The 24,150-nt window shown below is 51.0% G+C and overlaps 1 protein-coding gene across 1 annotated transcript; it reads right to left on the minus strand.

Annotated features, from left to right (window-relative positions):
• Positions 1-2,097: 2,097 nt before the first annotated feature.
• On the minus strand, positions 2,098-15,330 carry SNX33 (sorting nexin 33). The gene is made up of 2 exons (XM_081293579.1): positions 13,860-15,330; positions 2,098-7,224 (listed from the first exon to the last, which is right to left on the minus strand). Exons 1-2 carry the CDS (start codon positions 15,325-15,327, stop codon positions 6,971-6,973), a joined length of 1,722 nt encoding a protein of 573 aa, XP_081149705.1. The 5' UTR covers positions 15,328-15,330; the 3' UTR covers positions 2,098-6,970.
• Positions 15,331-24,150: the final 8,820 nt, after the last annotated feature.

Here is a 24,150-nt window from a genome sequence, read left to right on the forward strand (position 1 = left end):
TTGGCCCTTGGAGAAAAGATGCTCCTAACAATTCTTCATAGAGACTAGAGTCCTATTCCTGCCCCCGTTCACTGTTCCTGTCCTCCTCTGTCCAGTCCCCCCTAGAGTTTGCTCCCACACCTCTGTCTGAGACCCTACAGAAAATTATCACTCAGCCTGACATGGTGGTACATACCTGTAATCCCAGCAGCTCCAGAGGCTGAAGCAGGGGGATTGCAAGTTCAAGGTCAGCTTTGGCAACACAGCAAGACCCTCAGCAATTTACTGTGAACTTATCTTAAATTTTTAAAAGATTTTAAAAGACTGGGGAGGTAGCTCAGTGGTAAAATCCTCCTGGGTTCCATCCCCAGTACCAAAAATAAAAAAGAAAGAAAGAAAATGATTATTCAACAAATATTTGCTCAGCATTCTCTGCAGGCCAAGCTCTCCCTTCCACCTATTGACAGGAGGGCATAGCCATCTCCACCCAATACCTGCCACCCACCCCCACCTGTCCTGTGGCCACCTGCCCCTCTCCTTCCCCATTCTTCTCTATTCCCAGCACCCCTGCTTTCACTCTGAGACAGGACAGTGGCCCTACTCTTGCCTGGTTCCACCAGCCTTGGAAAGGGCATGGCTCTGGTGCAGGCAGATCTCAGCTTGGGCCTGCCCAGGGCAGCTGCTCAATCTAACACGCTCGCCTGACTCAGGGCCTCTGAGCCACTGTCTGCTGGAGAATGTTAGCCAGAGGCATTCTTACTTTCCAGACGTCGTGGGCGATGAGATAACTCATGGTAGGCCCTTTGCCCAAGGCCCAGCACACCTCTCTGGCTTTGAGAATGCTGAACATCTGGGGCAAAGAAAGGGCTCACACTCATGAACCTAGTCACAAATGAGCACCATCACTGGAGTGGTGTTGGGGGAACTGAGGCTGAGCGGTGTGACCTTGCCTTAGATTACCTGGTGACTCCTTTAATGGAAGGCCTGGGTTGTGAGCCTGGATCTCTTAATTCCTGGGCATGCGGTAGTGATATGTAACAGTCAGCAGCCCTATGGGCCCTTCCGCCCAGACCAATGAATCCCATGACAGCCAGGAGATTGTTTCCCATGGAGACTGTGACAACATGGGGCAGAGCTCAAGGTCTGGGGGCGGATGAGGACTTGGCCCCAGCCCAGCCCCCCATCCACCATCTGTGGCTTTCCAGGGGTGCCAGATTCTTGCCTCTGCAATGAGTTGAACTTGCTCTAGCTCTGGGCGAGGCTGATAATCCCAGCCACTCCTCGCTGAGCACTTACTATGTGGGCACTACCCAGCTGTTGCTTTTCATTCATGGAACCCTCCCAACAACCACGTGGACCTCCATGATACAAATGGGCAAAAGGAAGCATTAGCGGTTAAGAACACCCCTGCAGCAAGTGCGCATGGGAGGATTTGCACTTGGCTCAGCCACTCTGTGGTCCTGCCTCTATGGTGGAGGCAAAGGAGTGGGGGAGAGCAGGGCTATGGATGGAACCTCATACCACCCCTACCCAGGGCTCTCCTGCCAAAAGACAGCAAGGGGGTTTGGGTCAGCCCAAAAGAGGCTCCAGGGGCCTCCACACTCCAGCCATCTTCCAACTCCTGCCCCAGACATTGGCCATTTGCCTCTCAGCACAGGTGGCCCAGGCCTAACCAGTGTCCACCAGGGGCTGCAATGGGGGAGCAGAGGAACCCCAGAGAGGTCGGGAGGTCCAGGACTTATACCCCTTCCCCAGGTAGAACCCCTAAGATGCAGCCAGATGCCAGATGGCAAGAGGATGCCCAGGGTGTCTAAGCAGCCCAGAGCTCCCTGCACTTGTGAGGTGGCAGCTGTGGAATCATGACCACAAGCCACAGAGGGGACCACAGGCCACAGAAGGGACCTTTGCCAAGAGGGAAGATGATCAGAGAGCCCAGGACACATCACAGGGCCAGTGCCAAGGTCTAGCTCTGCAAGAATCAGCCTATAACGTTTGCAGCTGCGGGTGGAGGGTAGGGTGGAAAAGAAAAGAAAAAAGGAAAAAAAAAGTCAAAATCAAAATCAATAAATTTTAATTAAATATCTACAAGAAAATACATTGTCGAGGGGTAAACTGAACCCCTTCATGTGGAGTGAAGGCAGATTTGAATATGCAGGATTCAGCCTCTGAAAATCAAAATCAGGGGGCCTTCCTAAGGTCTCCACACGTGCCATCCCTGAAACTTACATGTAACCTGGAGGGAAGGAGGCCTCCCCAAATAATAATAATAATAATTATTATTATTATTATTATCATTATTATTATGTGAAAAGCCTATTACCATTTCGCTCTGCACTTTCAAAACTCCCCCAAATTATTTGAGATTACTTTTCTACCATGTGTAGGTGGGGTGGGGAGCAAAAGAGAAATTTAGGGCAGACTAGAAAAATGAAGTTCTGCTCCTCACACGTGTTTCTTTGTAAACGGAGCTTTTGAGTCACTGTGGATGTCACCATGCAGTGCTGTCCTCAGTCTTTTCTCCCTGGGGACTGCTGAGACTCGCCCTACCCTCCAACCCCCCTTCACACTTTAACAGTTGGTTCACTGGCCTCCCAATCTTTCCAGCCTCCCAATCTTTCCGACCTCCAGAGCAGAGGACCTGCCAATTAATTCGTCAATGCAGCTTTAAGGAATAGAGCCAGAGAGCTGGGTTTGAGACCAGCCCTCCAGAGCCTTGCTGTGTGATCCTAGGAGGGTCCCGTCCCCCCTCTGCCAAGTCTGTCTCTGTAAGACGGAATGGAGGTGCTGACTTGGGCTGGTGTGTGGATGCAGGATGCTACCGCCACATGAGACGCTGCTTTTTATACAAACTGGACCGCTTTGGGCTTGGGGTTTGATTAATAAAAGCAAACCAAAAGAGAAAGGTCTGAACCTCGCGGCTGGGTGTCAGAATCAGCCCCTCTGGGGTACGCCTGGGGGAGGTGAATTTTGATCCCCCCCCCTCTTCTTGCCAGGACTCACCGTCTCCTCTGGCCTCAGCCCCCACTGGTGGGGAAGCAGGTTGGCGTGGGTGGGGAGCTTCGAGGGCTTGGCTCCTGGAGGCCTGAGTCAGCAGGCAGGCGGGCAGGGTGGGGTGGCCCAGTCCTCACATGCTCGGGAGGACTTGACGCAGGAATGTTCCTCCCGCCCAGGCACAGGCCCTGCCCACGGCATCCTGGCCCCTGCTCTCGTGGACACTAAGCTCAGCTCGAGTTGGAAAGATGGAAGATGGCTGGAATTTTGTTAGGAGGGTTCAGCCAGGAGCCTGCTGATCAGCCTGGCTGTGAGGTTGGCCCAGGGTGGTTAGGGCCAGGCCACAGAGCCTGGAGCATCCCCCACCCTGGTGGATGAGGTAGACAGCTACCAGAGTTCATTAGGCCTCAGGGTCACTGTCTCTGCAATGAGTTGAACTTGATGCCACCTGTTCATCCCAACTACACACCCAGAGCTCTCAGGGTGTGCGCAGAACGTGGTACTTGTAACTTCCTCTAATTCTTCCTCAGAGACAACCCCCCTTCAAGGCTGCTTGTCCCTCAAAGTTCTCTTGAAACTCTGATGAGCTGGGTTAGGTGTTATGAGAAGTGGCACAGATGCATCCAGTACAGCTACGCTTGTGTGACACCTTTACGCCTTTGTTATGTCCACGTGTGACTTATGTGTATCACGGTGTAAGGACAGGACTATGCACACAGGACTGTGGTGTGGCTACATGTGACAAAGTGGTGGAGACAGATGCTGTTAATTGCATGTGAGGCCATGGCTATGAGCATGTGGCAGGTGTGGACGTGTGGCTGGGAGGCAACTCCGGGAGCAAACGGGCACACGTGTCTGTGGCCAGGTGTGGTATGGTGGGCAGGTGGTGTGACCACATGCAGCTGTGTCTGCTTTGGGCTGTGTGTCTGCCACTGAGTGGCTCTGTGACTGCATGGATGTGTGGATGACCATGTGGCTCTGCCATGGGGCTGCCAGAGCCACTTGGCTCTCCCAGGCCTGGCTCTGCTCCAGTCAGTGGCATGGTCATGACACAGGGGCTCACAGCCCTCCTGTCTTCAGGAGGTGACAGGATATGGGATCTGAGGTCTGCCTCCATCCCCATCCCCCACATGAAGGCACAAAGCAGACTCCTCCTGGGTTGGGCCAAGATTGGGGATCAGGGGTCCCCCACCCCCATTCCAGGTCCTGGTAGCTGCCCAAGACAGAAAAAGAGGCCTTGTTTTCCACCCCCCTCAAAGTGAGGGAGGAAACTAAAGGCAGCTGGGCCCAGCTTAGTCTGGAACATCTGCCTGGCATGTGACTAAGGCCAGCAAGCCCTGCCACCACCAGCATGCCCCCCCAACTAGTCCCCCTGGTGTCAGGGGCTCCAGCTAGTGCAGAACAATCCCAAATCCCCCCAACACCCTGACCCATACTGACAGAAACCAGAGCAGGGCTGTGACATCCCCTGCCTCACCCACACACACCTGCACCCCCAGAGGCCTCAGGACGCCTGGAGCAGGCCTGGCCCACCCCAAGTCTTCACTTCTGGTTCTTCTCCTAGGTCCAAGCCCCTCTTGAGAAGTTGCTCTGAGGATGGTAGGTGTGGGAGGTGGTCCCCTCTCGACCAAGAGACACAGAGGGCAACTATTCTCCCAGGGCAGGAAGCATTAATGGGACTTTCCAGGCACTGTGGAAGATGAGGAGCATTCCACACTGCTTAGGAAGGGGACCCTTCCCAATGCTCAGAGCCTGCTCTGCAGAAGGCTACATGGAGGTCAAAGCTTCTGAGAAGAGGTCAAGGGTGGGAAGTTCCTCAGATGGGATGGAAAATGAAGGAAGAAGGGCAGGGAGGGGAAAATTCCTCAGAAAGTCCCAGATCTGACCTAATTTTGATACAAGGCCAGGGGGACCCATTCCAGAAGTTCCTCTAAGGACACTTTGCCCTGAATGGGGAGCCCTGCCCTGAGTGGAGCCACTTCCCCCATTTCCCTGCCATGAGCTCTCTAGTCCCTGGCCTGGCCAAAGCCTTACTGGTGGCCCTAACCCTGGAAGTGTGTCCTCCACCTTACCCCACCTAAGTCCCCAACGCCTCTGGAGAAGAGCCATGTTTCTCTCCTCTCTGGAGGAATAATTCCAATCCACCTTGACCAGGGAGCCCCCAGGGCATAGCTGTGGGCACTATTCAGTTTCCAACATGGAAGCCACTGCAAGGTTGAGCACCCAGGACTGATTGGAGGGGGACGCAGTTTCTGAGTGTCTCCCTCCCTTCCCCTGGACTGGGGCTTTCCAGAGGCAAGGTCAGGACATGGCTCCCTTGGGACAGAAACAACCTGGGACTATCCTGGGCAAGGCCTCCTCTGCCTTCCTCCTACAACCCTCAGCACAGAGCTTATAGCACAGTCAAACCCCTGCACAGGACCCCAGCTATCTTAGATGGTGGGTGAGGTCCCAGAAGGTAGTGAGGCCAACTGGGGGTAAGGGCCATCTCTTGCTCCTCCCACCAGCCAAGTCCTCCCTCTCCCTTTCAACACTCTATAGTAAATTCTGTGCCAAATCTGGTCCTGTGGTTCCCAGGGACAATTCAGGTTCTATCCTTCCCCAACCCTCACCTCCTTCTAGGATCCAAACAGAAAAAGTCATGCTTCTCTCAACTTAATTGTAACAGTTTATCAAGAGAAAAAAGACAGAAAAAAAAATTTTAAGCAGCAGCAGCTATAGCAGACCATTATAGACCATGAGCTCCCGGGTGGGCAGAAGTGGTAAGGTCAGCTAACCCGACAGCTGCTGGCCCCAGCCTGGCCTTGGTGGGGGGCAGTCACCCCTGCAGGATGTAAACAGGTGGGAGACAGCCCAACCTGACCAGGAGCAAGAACTCCCTCACAGTGAGGCTGGCCAAGGGCAGAGGGGCCTGGAACCTCTTCTTTTCTCCCCTTAGGTTTCCTACTGTGCAACGTGAAGGACTCAGGAAGAAAGTGCTGGGGGCGGGGGACAGAGACCCTGGGAGCCTCAGATCTGAGCCTGTTTGGGGTACAGAGAGTTACTGCTGGTGAAATCAAATATCTAGGAACTTTGAGACTCTCCTTTGGGAAAGTGCCACCAGGGCCTGGGAGTCCATGGCTTGTCTCAGCACCTGTAGTCCAGACAGGAAAGGATGCTACATGGTCCTCTAGCCAAGAGAAAGTTGGGGCTCAGCAGAGTGGGGAGTCAGAGGCCTGCAGGAGGGAGTTGGCCTGCAGCCCCTCCTGCAGGCAATGGGATGGGGCAGGAAAATCCAGGGGCATATGAGCATAGGCCTTCCCTCTGCCATAGGCCAGGGTCCCCATGAAGAGGGCATCAAACTTGCTTAGGAAAAGTAAGGGAAATAAAAGCCCATGTTGGGCCTCTCCCACAAATGTCCTTCTCCCCGTTTACAGTCTGGTAGGTCCTCGTCATTCTTCAAGACATTGCTGGAATGTCACCTACCAATGGAGTCTCCTCTGACCAGCAAAATGCTGTGGTCTCTCCTGTGTGCTTCTACCTGTCACATTACATTGACTTTGCCTATTTCTGTGTCTGATCCCCACCTTGGATGGAGACTCCTCCAGGGAACACTCGTCCTAGTTTGTGTGCCCAGGTCTGATCCAGGGCCATCACTGGGCCATCATGGGCCTCTTGGTAATTTGCTGAATGAACGGGGGTGGTGGCCAGATGAATGTGTGCTACAGGCTCCAGAGGAAGTGGATCCTGGCTTAGCCTTTAGTGACTGACCAGCAGCCCAGGCTTTGGCCTGGAGGGTACCCAGCTCCATTCTTTCCCCTGTCAAGTCCCATCTTTAAAGGGGGGGAAACATTCCAGGGGCACCTGCGACTTCTCCAAGACCCCTTCTCTGGGGAGGATGAAGAGGCTGCTTACCTCACCCACCCCAAGACCCCACAGCCATTGCTGGTGCAGGGAGGTCTGAAGTGAGGTAAACGGTAGTGACCAGGCCTTAGGGTGGGGAGGGACCCAGGGCATGTGGTCAGAGGTGGTCGTACATGCGCAGGGTCTTCTCCAGCTGCTGGCCCACCCGCTGGTAGAACAGGATCTGCTGGCGCAGGTAGTTCTGCATCATGTGCTTGAAGTCGAGCTCCCGGCGCTGGTGGAAGTGGTTCATCTCGGCCTGCAGGGCAAAGCCCACCACACGGCAGCGCCTTCGAATGCCATCTGCCTCATCTTGGGCCATGCGGCCCTCGTCGCTCATGCGCTGGCTCTCTTTCACCTTGGCAAAGGCACCTGGCAGGGCAGAGAGGACCAGCACATTAGGGCTTGGGCCTCCTCTCTCTGCTCCCTGTGTGCTCCCTGAGCGCCATCAAAGGCAGACAACATCCTCATCAGCTTGATTCAGTCCTTACCCCTGGACTCCAGACCCACAGCCCAGCCACCTGGCTGTTTCCATCAGGGAATTCCCTCAGCACCTCCTAACCGGGACATACCATCTTCTCTCCAAACCTACAGCACCAACAGCAGCTGGTCCCAATCAGTCACAGCCCCGCTAATGGATCAATTTCCAGGACTGGGAAATCCCTGACCCTCCCGATCACAGGCCTGACCATCTCACACTGACTCCTAATTCAGCCCAGGTCCCAGCTCCACCAGCAAACCTTCTCTGTGCCCTTTGGCCTCCACAGGCCCTCCTGGTGACACCAAGCTCCCTGGCTTTTCCCTACCCCAGTTATTACACCCTGTAACTTCTCTGCCCACCTACCCTGGGCAGAGGTGGCTAGATCAGTTCAGGACCTGTCTTAGCTTCTGTTCCCTAATTCCCAGAACCAGGCCTGGCCCACAGCAGATTCTGATACAGGTCTGCTGAACAGACTGATCCTGTCCCTGGGCTGCTACAGCAGACCCACCCTTGATCCAGCTTGTCTGTCCTGTAGTACCCCAAAATACCCCCCAAGCTGGGTACCTTCCTTGGCTCCTCCCACTGCCTACAGATCAAGGTCCACATCTGTTCCCCTGGCCCAGGAGGCTTCTGGGAGTCAGTCTCTGTGTTCATTCCAAACTGACCCCATGTTCATTAAACCCTCCCAGCTCCTTCATACCTCTGCCTGCTGGATCCCTATCCATAATTCAAGGCCCAGATCAGATGCCACTTCTACACCAGAGCCTTCTCCAGTACCTCCAAGCAGAATGCCTCCCCTATCTTATCTGTCCTGTCTCCCCATCCTGCCCATCATTCTGCTGATTCTAAAACAGTACTTCAAAGACACCTGATATGTCTCCCCTCCAAAGAGGCTTTGCCCACTCCTCTCCCCAGCCCTTGGGAAACAGAGGAGACTATTGTAATAATCAGGTGGCAGATGGAGGATAGGGGATAAACCTGAGCAGGAGACCCAATATGGGAGAATCTGAATGAATCAACAAGTGCTGGTTAATGAATTTCAGTTCTGAATTATAAGGTCCTTGACTAATTCTGCCTTTAAGCCAGTGGGGACAGTTACTGGGAAGAGGAGGTGGTTTGCCTTGCCTAGCACCCACTCCTCCAGGACTGAGACAGAATCCACTGTGCAAAGAGGATAACAGAGGTGGGAACACAGCACCCTCCCTCCGGGTCCTCAAGGGCAGCCACTGCACACACATAGCACGATCGTTATCTACGCTTTGCTGCTTCTCCTTTAAGGAGGACTCTTGAGGACCTTCTAGATGGTATTATTTTTATTCTCACTCAAGGTGTCAGATGCATTCAAAGTGCATTTGCTGAGCACTTACTACATCCAAGCCCAGGGCTCTAGATGCTGAAAATATCTCTTGAGAGTCACCAGAGCCACTCACACAGCATTGAAAAGAAATCTGTAGTCCCTATCTCCTAACTTCCCAGGCCACTCCACCTTCTGTCACTCTCCCTCAACCACTTCCTGCCCCCTGTTTCATCCCAACAGCCCAGCCCTGGGCAGCAGAATAGGGATCATCCTGAGGCCCAGTCCTCACCCCTCTACTGCTATAAGAGGAAACTAAGGTCCTGAGGGACAGGGACTTACCTAGGGGTTCCCAGACTCCTTTCTGCCCCATAAGTGGGGTGTGCTTGGCCCTACACAGCTGGAAAGTGGACACCATCTTTGCTGCAGGGAGCCTATGCTGGACCCAGACAATGGACATAGGGATCTGAGAAGGTCCCAGGGGGTATGAAGAGCCATAAGAAGAAAGACAGAAAATAGGGCTGAGTGTGGTGGCTCATGCCTGTAATCCCAGTGACTTGGGAGTTGAGAGAGGAGGACTGCAAAATCAAGGACTGCCTCAGCAATTTAGTGAGACCCTATCTCAAAATAAAATAAAATAAGAAGGGGCTGACGATGTGGCTCAGTAACAAAGTACCCCTGAGTTCAATCCCTAGGAAAGAAAGAGAAAAAGAAGAGAGGAGTTGGGGAGAGAAGGAAGGAGGGATGGAGAAAGGAGGAAGGATGAAAACAAATAGAAGGACAAAAAAAAATGGAGGTGAGCTTCAGCCAAAGGGACTTACCTGAAGGGGAGACTTGGGCGCCTGGATTCCACCTGCCTGCAAGAATTTAGGGGCAATGGAGATGCATGGGCTTTCTTGCCCATGACCTTGGAGGAAGGAAAAGTTCCTTTTGTGGATGAGAAGACTGTGACCCAAAGAGCAAGAATGAACCTATTGCAATTGCTAGATATCCATAGGCAGGCTAGGGTCAGGGGGCGGGGGCAAAGGCTGCAGGGGTGGGGACAGGCAGAGGCCCCACCCTGCTCTGTCACTTTCTCACCCTGTTGACTCAGTTTTAGGGCCAGGATCAGCTAAGGCTAAGGGGTTCCACCCAACAAGCTGGGAGTCAGGACCCAGGCCTGTCCAGCATCCCCTCGACATTCTATTTGGGACTTGACCTGGGAGTCCTCTAGGGTTGTCTCCTGCCTTGGCATGTTGGGACCCAGGAATGGGAAGGGAGAGCTGAAGCCCACCAGCTGCACAGTCCCAGGGCCCCAAAATTATTTCCTAAGCTCCAGCCTCAAACCATCTTGCTTCAATCTCATGAAGGTAGTTTCCACCTGCCCAAGTTGGGGGAAAGAGGTCTCTGAGTCCTAGTCCCAGCTGTGTCCCCTTAGCAAACCACTGCTCTCACCTGGGCTGCTGGTCTCCCTGCTGTCAAATGGGACAAGTCATATTAGATGTGATGCTGCTGACAACTGCTCACAACAGTATAGTACTTTACAGATTCCGCGTCTGTGAAACGGGACGCTGATTATATGCACCCTACACAGTTCAGTTGAGGTTTAACTGAACTCATATGTGTGAAGTGCTGAGGACAGTGCCTGATATGACCGAGAGCCCAGGATACTGTGCACTGTGGTGTGCAAAATTGCCTTCATATCCATGAACTCACAGAAAGCTGCAGCCACTGGTGGCTCATGGCAGCACTATCCTGTTTATAAAACCTAGGAGAAGCTGGATGCACTGGTGCATACCTATAATCCCAGCAACTCTGGAGATTGAGGCAGGAGGATCACAAGTTTGAGGCAAGCCTTGACAACTTAGCTAGAACCTGTCTCAAAATAAAAATAAAAAGGGCTGGGGATGTAGCTGATAAAATGCTCCTGGGTTCAATCCCCATTACCAAGAAGGAAAAAAAAAAAAGAAAGGGGCTGGGGATATGGCTCAGTTGGTAGAGTGCTTGCCTTGCATGCACAAGGCCCTGGGTTCAATCCCCAGCACCACCAAAAAAAAAAAAAAAAAAAGAAAAAGAAAAAAAAAAGAAAGAGAGGTAGAGAGGGATTAAATGATAGCTCAGAATCTACAAAGGCAGAACCCACCTACTTGTCTATCTCCCAGGCAAGAGCAAAGGTCACATGGTCCTGACCATGCTATGAGCTCCTCCACTGTGGTCCTGCACTTAGGATGCCAACTGAGTTAATGCTGGAGTGCCCAGTCCACCCAAACCTCTTTCCTTCCTCTCCGCTTCTGGCTGATCTCTCTCAGCTGTCCATCCCTTAAGAACTGCTTCCTCCATCTGTCTGGCAGTGGAAACAGCCTGGGCTGTTAGTTGTAGTTGGACACCTGGGCTCCAATGCCTGCTCTGCTTATCAAATCACCTCAGTGTACCTCATCTGGAAAATGGGGGGATCACACCAGACTGCTGCCTTGTGATGAGCCTCAGGACTTAGCCTGCCCTTGCTGGCTCTCAGGAGGGGACCACAGGCCCTGGCTTGCCCCAGGCAGCCAATTTCTTCTTGTGTCCCAAGATAACCTTTACTAACTAGGGCCCCCTTTCATCCCCAAACTGCCCCAGTTCTGATGTTAATTATATGGTGGTTGTTCCCATGGGAGACCCCTGGACTGGGCTCCAGAGTCTGGCCCAATGGGCAGACCCGGTAAATGGACCTCAGCTCAGCTCCCATTTTATTAATGTGGAGACTGAGGGAAGAAACTTTCCAAGGTCACCTCAGAGTCAAAGTTTGCCCCAATCCTGGACTGACGCCTCACCTGGGCCTCCTCCAGTGTGTCTCTTCTACACACTCATCATTCATTCAGATGTCCAACAGGACAGATAGAATCCTAGGGACCCAGGACCCAATTGTCCTGCTCTGCCTGAGGGAGAGCTCCACCCACAGGGCCAGTATAGGACCCCCTCAGGCTGTCCCCAAAGCCTGCCCAGGTTTCTCTCTCTCTCTCTCTCTCTCTCTCTCTCTCTCTCTCTCTCTCTTTTCTTTTAGTTGTAGTTGGACATAATATCTTTATTTGTTTATTTTTATGTGATGCTGAGGATGGAACCCAGGGCCTCACACTTGGAAGGCAAGTGCTCTACCACTGAGCCCAAGCCCCAGCCCCCCAGGTTTCTCTTAAACCAATTCCAAGCCCTAATCTTTGACTCTCCCTAGAGCCCAGGCCAGAGCCCCAAACTCAGAGTAAGTCCAGGAGAGCTTACCCTGGGAGGCGGGGTGTGTGTGGTGGGGGTCTGGGTGAGGGAAGGTGGGCTGTCTCTGCTTCAGGTTGCCTAATTGCTCCAAAGGATGATGACCCCTGACTCTTAGAAATACCTCCAGCCATACATCAGACATGGCTTCCCTCAGCTCTGTCTCCCTTCCTGGAGTCAAAAAGTCTGATCTGGCTTCACTCCCCACCTGCTTTGATCCAAGCCTGGGAGCCATGGGTGCCCTGGACATGGGGTTGCCCTCCTGTTCTAGTTCTGCCCTAGGCAAGTGTCCCCTGTCACTTACTGCGTGGGAGCAGCTGTTTAATCATTGTGCCCAGCCTCCTGCTGCCCACACAGGAGCCAAGGAGCTGGTTGAACCAGCTTTCCCAGGCCCTGGTGCAGAGTGCAGCTCCACTTCTGCACAGGAAGGCGCCTGCCCTACTGGGCCCCCAGCCACAGCTACCTCCCTTGGCCTTCCCTGACCCAGAGCATACAGCCAGATCTAAGGCATCATTTTGCTTCTGGGCCAGACCCTCCCCAGAACCCCTTCCTGTTCTCTCCCTTGAAGGCTTAAGATCTCACTGTCCCCACCCCATCTTTTCTCAGGGATAGGAAACTAAGGCCCAGAGAGGCAAAGACACTTCCCAGGGACACAAGGCAAACTAGGAAAAGCCAGACTAGAATCAGGCCTTGGATCTCCTGGAGCTGAAAGGAGGAAGGAAGGTGGAGTTGTGGGGAGAGGAGGAGGAGGAGGAGGAGAAAGTTAGGGGACAAAGCATACTGGGAACTAAAGTTCTGACAGTCAATGTCCTGCTGATAAGGAGAGCTGCTGGCTTTCCCCAGACTCTGTTGGATACTGAAGACGAAGGGGGGTTTGCGGTCCCCCAGGCTCATCTGCCTCTGGGCCCCACCCAGAGTAAAACTCCCCACCAAGCCAGGCCTGATCTCAGGGCCTAGGGTCCAGGGGCCAGTCCCACGCCCTGCACAAGTTCTTCCTGAGTTACCAAGCAGCCCCAGGGAGAACCACGCCTCTCTTCTGACATGTGCCCTCCCAATCATCCCAAGACTCCAACACCAGCCTCCCCCTGCTGGGTCAGCCCCTGACTCACTCCTTAGAAGAGAAGCCAGGCTTGGGAAGGGGGATTAGATTAGACTGGCTATGTGGGCAGTGCCCTGACCCTTGCTGGCTCTCAGGAGGGGACCACAGGCCCTGTTTCTGCTCCCCAGCCCAGCCCAGAGCCCTTGTGTGACCCAGGATGAGTCATTTCCCTGGCAGTTCCTTGACATCCCCAGCAGTAACAGGCAGGGGCCCATCCTGTCCCTCCCCCAGAGAGGGGGCCATGAGAACTGAAAACATGGGCACCTGGGAGGCAGCCAACATGAATGTGTCCTTGGGGAGGTGGCAGGAAAAAAGGACAGTCCCAGCTGGTCCATGGACTCTGTGCAACCACTCTGCTGTGGACACAGGCTCTTTCATTTGCAAAATAAGGACAGAGATCCTCCTGCACAGATAGGGAGCTCTCAGATAGGGTGGAGGGGAGACATGAGAAGGCTCTAAAACTGCAAAGGTGGGTTCTGAGCTTATGAGAAGACAGGAGATAAGGAGAGAGCTGCACACTGTGCTCTTGTTATGAGGTTTGGTTCTGAGTCCCCCTGAGCCCCTGGACTCCTCAAGGGCAAGGCCTGGGGCCTGATCATCTCTGTGTTTCCAGAACCCAGCCTGATACCTTGAGGCTTCATGCATAATGAGATAAATGAGACAAAGAGAAAATGAATGAACTGACAAGAAGTTAAACATAGAACTCTGAGAGGACAGGAACCAGGCCTGTCCACAATATCCCTGTACGTAGAGGGCACCTGCCATATAGTACATACTCAACTCATTTTTTGAGTGAATGATTGAGATCGAGACAGAAAGACTTGGTGAGCTGCTCCAGTCCATCCCTACATCCCCAGGCTCCAGCAAAGCACCAGACTCAGGGAGAGTCACCTGTCTGCATTGGGTCTTACCTTTCTGCAGGTGGATAATGTCTGGGAAGTTGGAGAGCAGGCCCTGGTAGAGAGAGAGTGTGTCGAGCATCTGGAAGAGGTCATTCTTGGGCTGCTCAGCGAACATCTCACCCACGGCTTCGTAGGTCCGACCAGTGTGAGAAATGGCACTGTTGAGGGCTTCAGAGCTAAAGGGGGGGTCCATCTGGAAGGCATGGCTGATGGCCTGGAAGGCACTGCCCAGCTTCTGGAATTCCTTGCGGAAGCCCCCCACATGCTTCCGCACCAGCTCTGACGCCACAGTGCTGAGCTGCAGGACACTGTCATCCATCTTCTTGCTGAAAGCCTTGAATGTGTCTACACGGTCCTCCACATCCTGCAGGTCCTGGTGCTCCGTGGGGATCTGGAAGGTAAGCAGGAAGCTGGCGCCCACCATCTCGTCCCTTTCTGCCCTGCGTTTGCCCATCTTCCACTGCTTGGCATCCAGGCAGCTGAGGAAATGCTGGAAGCCCTCGTACTGGGAGAGCACCGGGTGGCTGGTCATGTGGTCCATCCAGAGGATAAGACGCCGTTTCCGCTTCTCAATGAAGTCCTCCTCAAAGCGGCCTGTAGCCTGCTTCTCAGGCAGGTGGGGAACCGAGATGACAGTGAACTTGTGAAGTAGACGGTTATAGAGCCAATCAAAGTGTTTGTAGCGCCGGTAGACTGGCGAGCCAGCATGGGTGGGTGTGAGCTTGTAGGAGATGTAGCTTTTGATGCCTTTGAACTTGGTCTGTTTCGTGGGGTCCTCCACAGAGCAGGCAAATGGGTGGGGGTTGGCCTTCCACTGGGGGCCACGAGGGCCCATTTCAATAGAGTATGTCTCAGCGATCTTGGCCATCATGGGCACATCCCCCAGGATGAAGGCCTCCACTCCAGAGCGCACAAAGCAGGAGAAACGGTTGAGGTTGCGTCCCACCACACTGCCTCTCTTGGCAGATGCCAGGCTGTCCTGCCGCTCCAGGGGTGGTTTGGGCCGGAAGGCCATGTGTTGGCTGGGGTAGGCACCCGGGTAGGAGAGGTTAAGTGGGGGGTGCCCGTTGGTACCCAGCCCACCAGCCCGAGGCTCCTCCACCACTGTGCATCCATCATCCCAGTCATCCCAATCATCATCATCATCATCCTCAAAGCTGCCCTGGTTTAAGAGGAAGCCACTGCCCACACCACTTCTGGCTGGGCTGGCCACACTGGGGCTGTACAAGCTCACCTGGGTGCTTGAAAAATCTGCAGGGCTGCTAGAGTTGTCAGCATGGTTGGGGCTGATGCCAGCAGGGATGATCTCCACATAAGAGGCAGGGAAAAGTCCTGTCTCACCACGACTATTCTGCCCCTGTAGCCAGCCATCCAGTGAGGTCTCACTAAAGATAACCAGGTCTTCATCCTGCTGGATGCTGATTTCCTCCTTGTTCTCACTGCGAAAGTCATACAGGGCTCTGCCTTTCAGTGCCATGCTGGATAAAGAAGGAGATGGTCCTGCCCAGACAGGGATGCTCACAAGTCCGAGCACAAGAATGCACTCAGAGCTCAATCTCTCAGCCCCTAAAATGGGGTCTCAGCACCCACAGACTCTGTCCAGCCTCCCTCTCTTCAGAATAATGTCCATGGCCCAGAAACTACTCTATTAAGTCTCTGGGCATATGCCTGTGAACAGGGAGGGCTCATGTCCCTAGTCTTCCTCCCCTCCCTTGGCAGCCCCTGGAGGGGGGCTCTGCTTTCCACCACAAGCAGAAAAGTCAAATGACCTGGAGAAACCAGCTCTATGAGGGCAGGAATTCGACACTTTCCACTGGAACAATGTTCTAAAATAGACAAGAATCACTCAGAAACAACAGTCCCAGAACCGGGGGGCAGGGCTCTGCAATCCCTCTGGCTCTGGGCTGCTTCTGGCTGCTCCGGCTTTGGGAGGCTCTCACATTCCTCTGCAGATCTGCCCCTTCCTCCTTCCTCCTCCTCCTCCTCCTAGGCCACTGGGTTTTCAAAAATCCAGAAAATCCAAGAGGGGCAAGGAGAAAAGCAGCAGCCTCCTGAATCGAGTCCAAGGGTGGATGTGTCCGGCCTCACAACGAGCCAGGCCGGGAAAACAAGGGCCGAGGCTTGCACAACAGGCCTCCAACTCCACGACCCTGGCGGCTTGGCCGAACCCCGCCGGCTCCGGTCCCCACTTGTCGCCCCTCAAGTGGCCAGCCCCCACCCTGGGGAAGGAGGGGGCGCGACGGGTCGCTCAGGCGACTTCTGGCCGGTCGCTCAGTGTCCTCTTTTGTTTGCCTAATTCCTCAGCTGTTTCTGCGCCTGAAGCTGACCCCGATCTGAGTCCAAGGACCCCAGTCCCGAGGTAGCCTAGCGGAAATCCGTCCGGGAGCCCGGGATTCAAGACCCCCGTCCCCCACTCCTCGCGTGCCCCCAAACACTCAACAGTGGTTTGCAGAGGGAGCTCCGGTGAGTAGATGGCCAGGCTGGTGATTTGTCCGTCCGTCCGTCCTCTGCTCTGCCCTGCGGGGCCCCCGCTTGCACTTCTCCCGCACTCGCAGCCCCTCCAAGGCGCCGGCGAGAAGCCAGCTCCAAAACAAAACAAAACAAAAAGGCGATTCCGGGAGGTTGCGTCCCAAGGAAGGAGGGAATAGCCGAAGGGGAGGTGAGGGGTGGGGTGAGGGAGGGAGGGAGAGAGGAAAAGCAGGCTGGGGAATTGGGCAAACTCCACCGCACTTCCGCGCGTCCCGCCTGGGCAGGGACAGCCCGGCTCCGCCCTCCCGTGGGCCAGGGGCGCTGGAACCCGGCCCCGCCGAATCTTCCGCACCTCTTTCCTTGTGGCCCTCGCGCTCTGTCCAGGAGGCGAGACAGCGGGGACGATCCCGGACTTAGTGGGTTTCGAGCCGCCACCCAGCCAAGCCGCCCGCGCGGTGAAGGACCTCTCGCCCCAGGGCCTTGAGCGCCGCGCGGGGGAGCTCGCCAGCCGCGGCCGCCTCGCCTCCCGGACTCCGTCACCCTCCTGCCTTTTCCGTGACGCAAGTGCAGGAAAACTCCGAAAGTTTGCAAAGCGCCGGGTGGCAACCAGCCGGGACGGGGTGGGGTGCCTGGAGAGCCGCGCCCGCCGAAGGGGCCTCCTTTCCTTCCTACCCCTCACTAGGGCTGCGTCCGCACCGGGCCGTGGCGCGACTCCGGGATTGTTCTCTGGACTGGCTACCGCCTGCGCGGCAGCAGCCAGCGCGACCCAGGCGTCTGACCTGGGATACCGTCCGCTGCGTGCTCCAGTTTCTTAGAACACCTCTGCTCTGGGCAACTTCTTGGGGGCTGGTTGGAGGGGAGGGGACGGCAAAACCCTACATCTATAGAGACCGGGAACAAGCCTAGGACGCAGCCAAGTTCCCTGTTGCTTTGTGCTGCGGCCGGCTGGGACCAGATGTTTTGTGCTTTATCGCAGCAGCAAAGAGAAATGGTCTTGTAGAGACTTCAGAAGAGGCAAGCGTTTTGGACACTGATTCTGCTGGACACTGGGGAGCACCAGCAGCACTAGCAGTCCAGGTTCCTGCTAGGCACTTAGAGTCTAGTTCCACTTGTCTTTAATTCATCCATTCTGTCTCATTCATTCAGTTATGGATTCAAGAAATTGAAGTGACTCAGTTACTCTGGAGGCTGAGACAGGAGGATTACAAGCTCAAAGCCATCCTCGGCGATTTAGTGAGGCCGTGTCTCAAAAAAAAAAAAAAAAAAAAAAAAAAGAACTGGGATGTAATTTAGTTGTAAAGCATCTCTGGGTTCAATTCCCAGTACTGCCAAAATAATAATAATAATAACAACAACAACAACAACAATTAACTGAGTACCTACTATGTACCAGGACCTTGGGGTACACAGACAAGTAAAATATTGTCCTTACCTGCCAGAAACTCAGTTGTGTCCTGACAAGTAGAGAGATGCTCCTTGCACAGTGTGACCATTGCAACAAAAGGTGCATTGGGGAATGGAGGCCCATTGGGGAATGGAGGCAGTGCTCCATGGTAAAGCACTTGCCTAGCATGCACAAGGTCCTGGGTTTAATCCTCAACAGCTCCCTCCACCACATACACACACACACACACACACACACACACACACACACAAGGTGCATGGGAGGGCACCTACACTAGCTGGGTGGAGCAAGAATCAAGAAAGCTTCAGTGCAGGTGCAGCGGTGTAGGCCTGTAATCCCATCAGTTTGGGAGGCCGAGGCAGGAGGATCACAAGTTCAAAGCCAGCTTCAGTAATTCAGCAAGACCCTAAGCAATTTAGTGAGACACTGTCTTTAAATAAAATATTACAAAAGGGCTGGTGATGTGGCTTAGTGATTAAGCCCTTGGATTCAATCCTATGTACCAAAAAAAAAAAAAAAAAAAGAAAAAGAAAAAAAGAAAGAAAGAAAAGAAAAGAAAAGAAAAGAAAAAGAAAGAAAGAAAGAAAGAAAGAAAGAAAGAAAGAAAGAAAGAAAGAAAGAAAGAAGGAAGAAAGCCTTTCTGGCCCGGCTACATAGGAGGCTGAGACTAGAGGATTCAGTTTGGGGCTAGTCTGGGAAAATTAGCAATACCCTGTCTCAAAAACCAAAAATAAATAAATAGAGTGCTGGGGAATGTAGCTCAGTGGTAAAGTGCTTGCCTGGTATGTGTGAGGCCCTGGGTTCAAACCCTGTCTCTCTCTCACTCACACACACACACACACACACACACACACACACAGTGAAAGTGCTGAACTATTCTCTGAACACCAGGGATTTAACCCAGGGTCTTTCCACCTCTCACATACACCCTTAACCTTATAGTGAAATATTTTTATCAAGTAACCTTGCTGAATCCCAATGATTCTCAGTTACTCTCTTATTCTGACTAGCATTTTAACCCCCCCTCCCTTTTGGATATACTTTCTTCATTTGTACCAGAGAGACCATACTGTAATTGGTTTCCCTTCTATGTCATTGGTTCATCCTCTTCTCTCCAATTATCTCTCTTTTTTTTTTTTTTAACTTGGAGCCTTTCACTTGTTAGGCAAACACTCTGCCACTGAACTAAATCCCCAGCCCTTTTTTGTGTTTTGAGACAGGGTCTTGCTGAGTTGCTTAGGGCCTCAATAAGTTGCTGAGGCTGGCCTTGAACTCGAAACCCTCCTGCCTCAGCCTCCCCAGCCACTGTGATCACAGGCTGCATGCGCCACCACGTTGGGTTCTCTAATAATTATTAACACTAGAGTGACCACAATAGAGTGATCCTCTTGTATTTTCTATTCAGTCTGTGACCATACCACCCTGAACGCCCAGGCTTGTCTCTGTCCATGCACATATTCATATTCATTCCTTTGATTATCTTATTTAGGCCCATAGCATGGAACACCATATATTTAACATATTTGCTAATGATGTCCCCCTCTCCCCCCCCCAATCCAGTCCTTTTTTTTTTTTTTTTTGGTGGTGGTACTGAATACTGAACTCAGGTGCTTTCTACCACTAAACTAAAGCCCTAGCCCCTTTTATTTTATTTTATTTTTTAATTTGGAGACAGATCTACAAAGTTACATAGGCTGGCCTCGGACTTGCAATCCTCCTTCCTCAGCCTCCTTAGTTGCTGGGATTACAGGCAAACACCACTGCACCTGCCTTCTAGGATTCCTCTTTTATCAGCATCTTTCTACTGCTCTCTTGGTCTCAGCTGCCTTTTTTCCCACTGGATCACTGTAGTAGCCACCTGATGGACTCTACATTTCCATTTCTGCTTTCCTAGAATCTATTCTCACTACAGCTTTCAGAGTGATTCTTTTTAAATATAAGTTAGGTGTCAATTCTCTGCTCAAAACCCTACAAAGTCCTTACAAGGGCTTGGAAGCCTCTATGTTATCTGATACCCTTTAATATCCTCCTTTCCCACTCTGTTCCAGCCAAGACAGCTTCGTAATTCCTCTTCTGGCATGTCAGGTACATTCTTATCCTAATATATTTGCACTATTTCCTCTTCCTGAAATGCTCTTCCTTCCCCTGAATATGCACAAGGATTAACTATAAAATAGAACTTTCTCAACAAGACCTACCCTGGCATACCCTATTTAAAATTAAAACCTGCAGAGCAGAGTACTGCCTGCCTGGAATCCCGGTGACTTGGGAGGCTGAAGCAGGTGGATTCTAATTCAACCCTAGCTTCAGCAACTTAGCAAGGCCCTAAGCAACTTAGCAAGACCCTGTCTCAAAAAATAAAAAAGAACTGGGGGTATAGGTCAGTGGTTAGGCACTCCTAGGTTCAATCCTCAGTACCTAAATAAATAAATAAATGGTTGGGGATGAAGCTCCATGGTAGAACAGAACAGTGGCCTCCCTTGTTACAGGCCCTAGGATCAATCACCAGTACTACCAAATAAAAAATAAAGAAATAAAAAAATCTATAGTCATTTCTTATTGCAGCTATAATGAATAATCACAAATGTAATGCCTTAAAATAATACAAATTTATCATCTTACAGTACTGGAAACTAGTAATCCAAAGTGGATCTCACTGGGCTAAAAAAATCAAGATATTGGCAGAGCTATGTTCCTTCTCTGGGGAATAATCTCTTTCCTTGCCTTTTCCAGTTTCCTAGAGGTTGTCTATATCTCTTGGCTCTTGGAACACTTTCATTATCATAGTCAGCAATCTCATCAGGCTTCTGCTTCCATCATCTCCTCTAACTCTTCTGACTCCCTCCTTCACTCATAAGAACTTCTGTGGCTCTTGTAATTACATGGGACCCACCAGGATAATCTCCCCATGCCAATATTGCCCCCCACTTTTTTTTGCATTTAAAATTTTCAGCTGCAGGGCCGGGGTTATGGCTCAGTGGTAGAGCGCTTGCCTAGCATGTGTGAGGCACTGGGTTCGATTCTCAGCACCATATATAAATAAATAAAATCAAGGTCCATCAACAACTAAAAAATATATTTTAAATTTTTTTTCAATTTCAAATTGCTAAATTATTGTATATATTTATGACATACAGAGTGATGTTATGATTTATAAATACAATGTGGAATTAAGTCAAGATAATCCATTATCTCAATAAAGAGTCTTAAACATACCTGCAAAGTCTTTTAGGTAGTGTAAGGTAACACATTCACAGGTTCCTGGTGGACATCTTTAGGAGGTCATTATTCTACTTACCATACAATCTCATCAATCTCAATAAACAAAGGACACAAAGAGGCATTTCCCAGAGTAAGAAACACATAAAGCTTTTATTCATTGAGACAATGCAAATTAAAGTCACAATGAAATACTATTACACATTGGGCCCATGGTGGTACATGCCTATAACCCACTTCAGCACCACATAAAAATAAATAAGTGAAGTAAAGGTATTATATCCAACTACACTAAAAAATAAAATATTTAAAACAAACAAACAAACAAAATAGCTGGGAGTGTCGCTCAGAGGTAAAGTGCCAAAAAAAAAAAAAAAAAAAAAAAAGAAGGAAGAAAACAGATACACATCTACACACCACATTGGCAAACTTTTTAAAAACTAATAACCAAGCCTGGCACAGTGGTACATGCCTGTAATCGAAGCGATTCAGGAGACTGAGGCAGGAGAATTGAAGTTTGAGGCCAGTCTTGGCAACTAGTAAAGCCCTGTCTCAAAATAATAAATTAAAAAGGGCTATGGATGTGGCTCAGTGGTACAGCATCCTGGGTTTAGCTGAGTGTGGTGGCAAAGCAGCTCAGGAGGCTGGGGAAGGAGAATAGCAGGAGTTAGGCCTGCCTCAAAACAAAACAAACAAACAAACAAAAACTGGCTGGGGATGTGGCTGGTGCTTCTGGGTTAAATCCTTGGTACCAAAAAAAAAAAAAAAAAAAAAAAGAGGACCCTTGGGTTTAAACTCCTGTACTGAAAAACAACAAACAACCTAACAACAACAACAAAAATAACCAAGCATTTATGAGAATACAAAGAAAAGGGGATTTTTTTTTTAAAGAGAGAAACAAAGAGAGAGAGAGAGTCAGAGAGAGAATTTTCATATTTATTTTTTAGTTTTCGGCGGACACAACATCTTTGTATGTGGTGCTGAGGATCGAACCCGGGCCGCAGGCATGCCAGGCGAGCGCAATACCGCTTGAGCCACATCCCCAGCCCTCTTTTTTTTTAAATACCTTTATTCTATTTATTCATTTGTATGTGGTGCTGAGGACCGAACTCAGGGCCTCACATGTGCTAGGCAAGCGCTCTACTGCTGAGCTATCACCCCAGCCCCAGGCAATTCTTATATATTCCCAAAGGAATATAAATTCATACAATCTTTTTGGAAACAATTTGGCAATATCTACTAAGGTTGACTAGAAACTCTCCTACAATGTATACTGGAAACTACTGCATATGTGCAACATATGACATGTATAAAAATGTTAATGGCAATTTTGCTGAAAACAGTCCCTCCAAAGAAATCCAACAATAACAAAGCCAACAGGAAAATGGATTAATAAATGAGTCAAACAAAGACTATTACACGATAGGGAGAAAAGCAATTACAGCTACACATAACAAACTCCAATCAATGTCTTGTCTTCTATGAGACACTTCTGATTATCAGGGTGCACACAAATTAAGATCTTGTTAAAATGAGATTGAGTCTCAGGAATAGGGCCTGAGAGTCTGCATTTCCAACAAGCTCTTTGTTGATCCACAGGTTACACTTTGACTAAACTCGGTCTTCAGGTGTGCGGCTTAGAGGTAGAGTGCTTGCCTAGCATGGGTAAGGTTCTGGGTTCCATCCCCAGCACCTAATATTAAATACATATGTGTGTGTATGTGTGTGTGTGTGTGTGTGTATACATATATTTGTATGTATAATGATGAAAAAAAATTTAAACAAAATAATAAACACAAAATTCAGGAGAAGAGCTGGGCAGAGTGGTGCACATCTGTAACCCCAGCAACTCCGGAGGCTGAGGCAGAAGAATCACAAACTCGAGAACGGCCTGGTCAATTGAGTAAGAAACTGTTTCAAAATTTAAAAAAAAATTATATGGGCTGGGGAATGTAGCTCAGTGGTAGAGCGCCCCTAAAAAATACCGCCAAAAAAAAAAAAAAAAAAAATCAGGACAGGAGATCCCGTTACCTTTGGAAGGAGAAAGAGGCTGGATTAGGTAAATGAAATGGTTCAATTGTTCTGGTGATGTTTACTTAAATATGCTGTTGAGTACACGAGTATGCATTATACACGATAACTTACATGTTACATATGTATTTTCCAGCTAGCAAATACTGCATTAAAAAAAAAAAAATAGACAATAAAAAACAAAGTGATCAGAGTAGAAGCTAGATGGCGTCAGAGGCCTAGGTTAAAAGGGAGTTAGTCCCGCTGCGCTCAAATGTAATTTACATATCTAACTAGCTCAAACAGCGTTCAATACTCGGTGGCCAGAAATCCACCCAAGCTAATTCGTTTGAGGCTAGACTAAAGGGTTAGGACTTGTACTAACAGTCCAAGTTTCTCAAATTCGCTGTATTTCGTGAAACCACCTGGCACTTTTTAAAAATACAGATTTCCAGTCAGGCGCAGCGGCACACGCCTGTAATCCCGGCGACTAGCTAGGTTGAGTGATGATGGCGAGTTCGAGTCCCGGGCAATTTAGTGAGACCCTATCTCAAAATAAAATAAGGGTTGAGGATATATCTCCGTGGCAGAGCACCCCAGGTTCAATACCCAATACCACGGGGCTGGGGAGGGAGGAGAAAAAATTAAAAATACAGGATTTGCAGGCAGTTCCGCAATAGATTCCGATCTTATGAGTGTAGGTAGTGGCCAGGGAATCCGCATGCCATAGGTTTAGTGCAGTCCAGCCCTATTTGGCAAGGAGAAACCGCTCTGCTCGCCTGGTGAAAGACCTAGCAGTCGCAGGCGGAAGGCTGACTGCGCGGTCAGCCTCCGCCGCAGGGTAGTCGCGAGCGCAGTGAACCCAACTTAAAGAGGCGGTCATCACTCCCCTCCCGCGGAATTGGCCTCCCCAGGTTTTCGGGGAAAGCCTCTGCTGAGAGTCCCCAAAGGGTAGAAATCTGAGAGGAAATTGTTACTGCACTAGAGGATGCATTCTCGGTTACTATGATCCCCAAAGTCGCCTCTGGATTCTCCTTCACTACCCACCAGGGGCACTTCTCATGCCTCCCCCCACCTCGCCCGCCCGCCCACGAGAACGACACAAGAAACGCGAGATACCGATGCAAAGGTGTGGCCCAACTCTGACCAACGGGGTTGGAGGGCGTGGCTTCTAGCCTTTCTTTCATTGGCCCAGGG

Source organism: Spermophilus citellus (genome assembly GCF_964194105.1).
Source record: "Spermophilus citellus genome assembly, chromosome: 4".
NCBI classification, from domain to species: Eukaryota; Metazoa; Chordata; class Mammalia; order Rodentia; family Sciuridae; genus Spermophilus; species Spermophilus citellus.

Excerpts from the sequence above, each read along its gene's own strand:
- SNX33 (XM_081293579.1), bottom strand. The coding sequence starts at position 15,327 with ATGGCACTGAAAGGCAGAGCCCTGTATGACTTTCGCAGTGAGAACAAG. Across the intron at positions 7,225-13,859 it reads CATTATCCACCTGCAGAAAG|GTGCCTTTGCCAAGGTGAAA; the intron begins GTAAGACCCAAT and ends CTGCCCTGCCAG.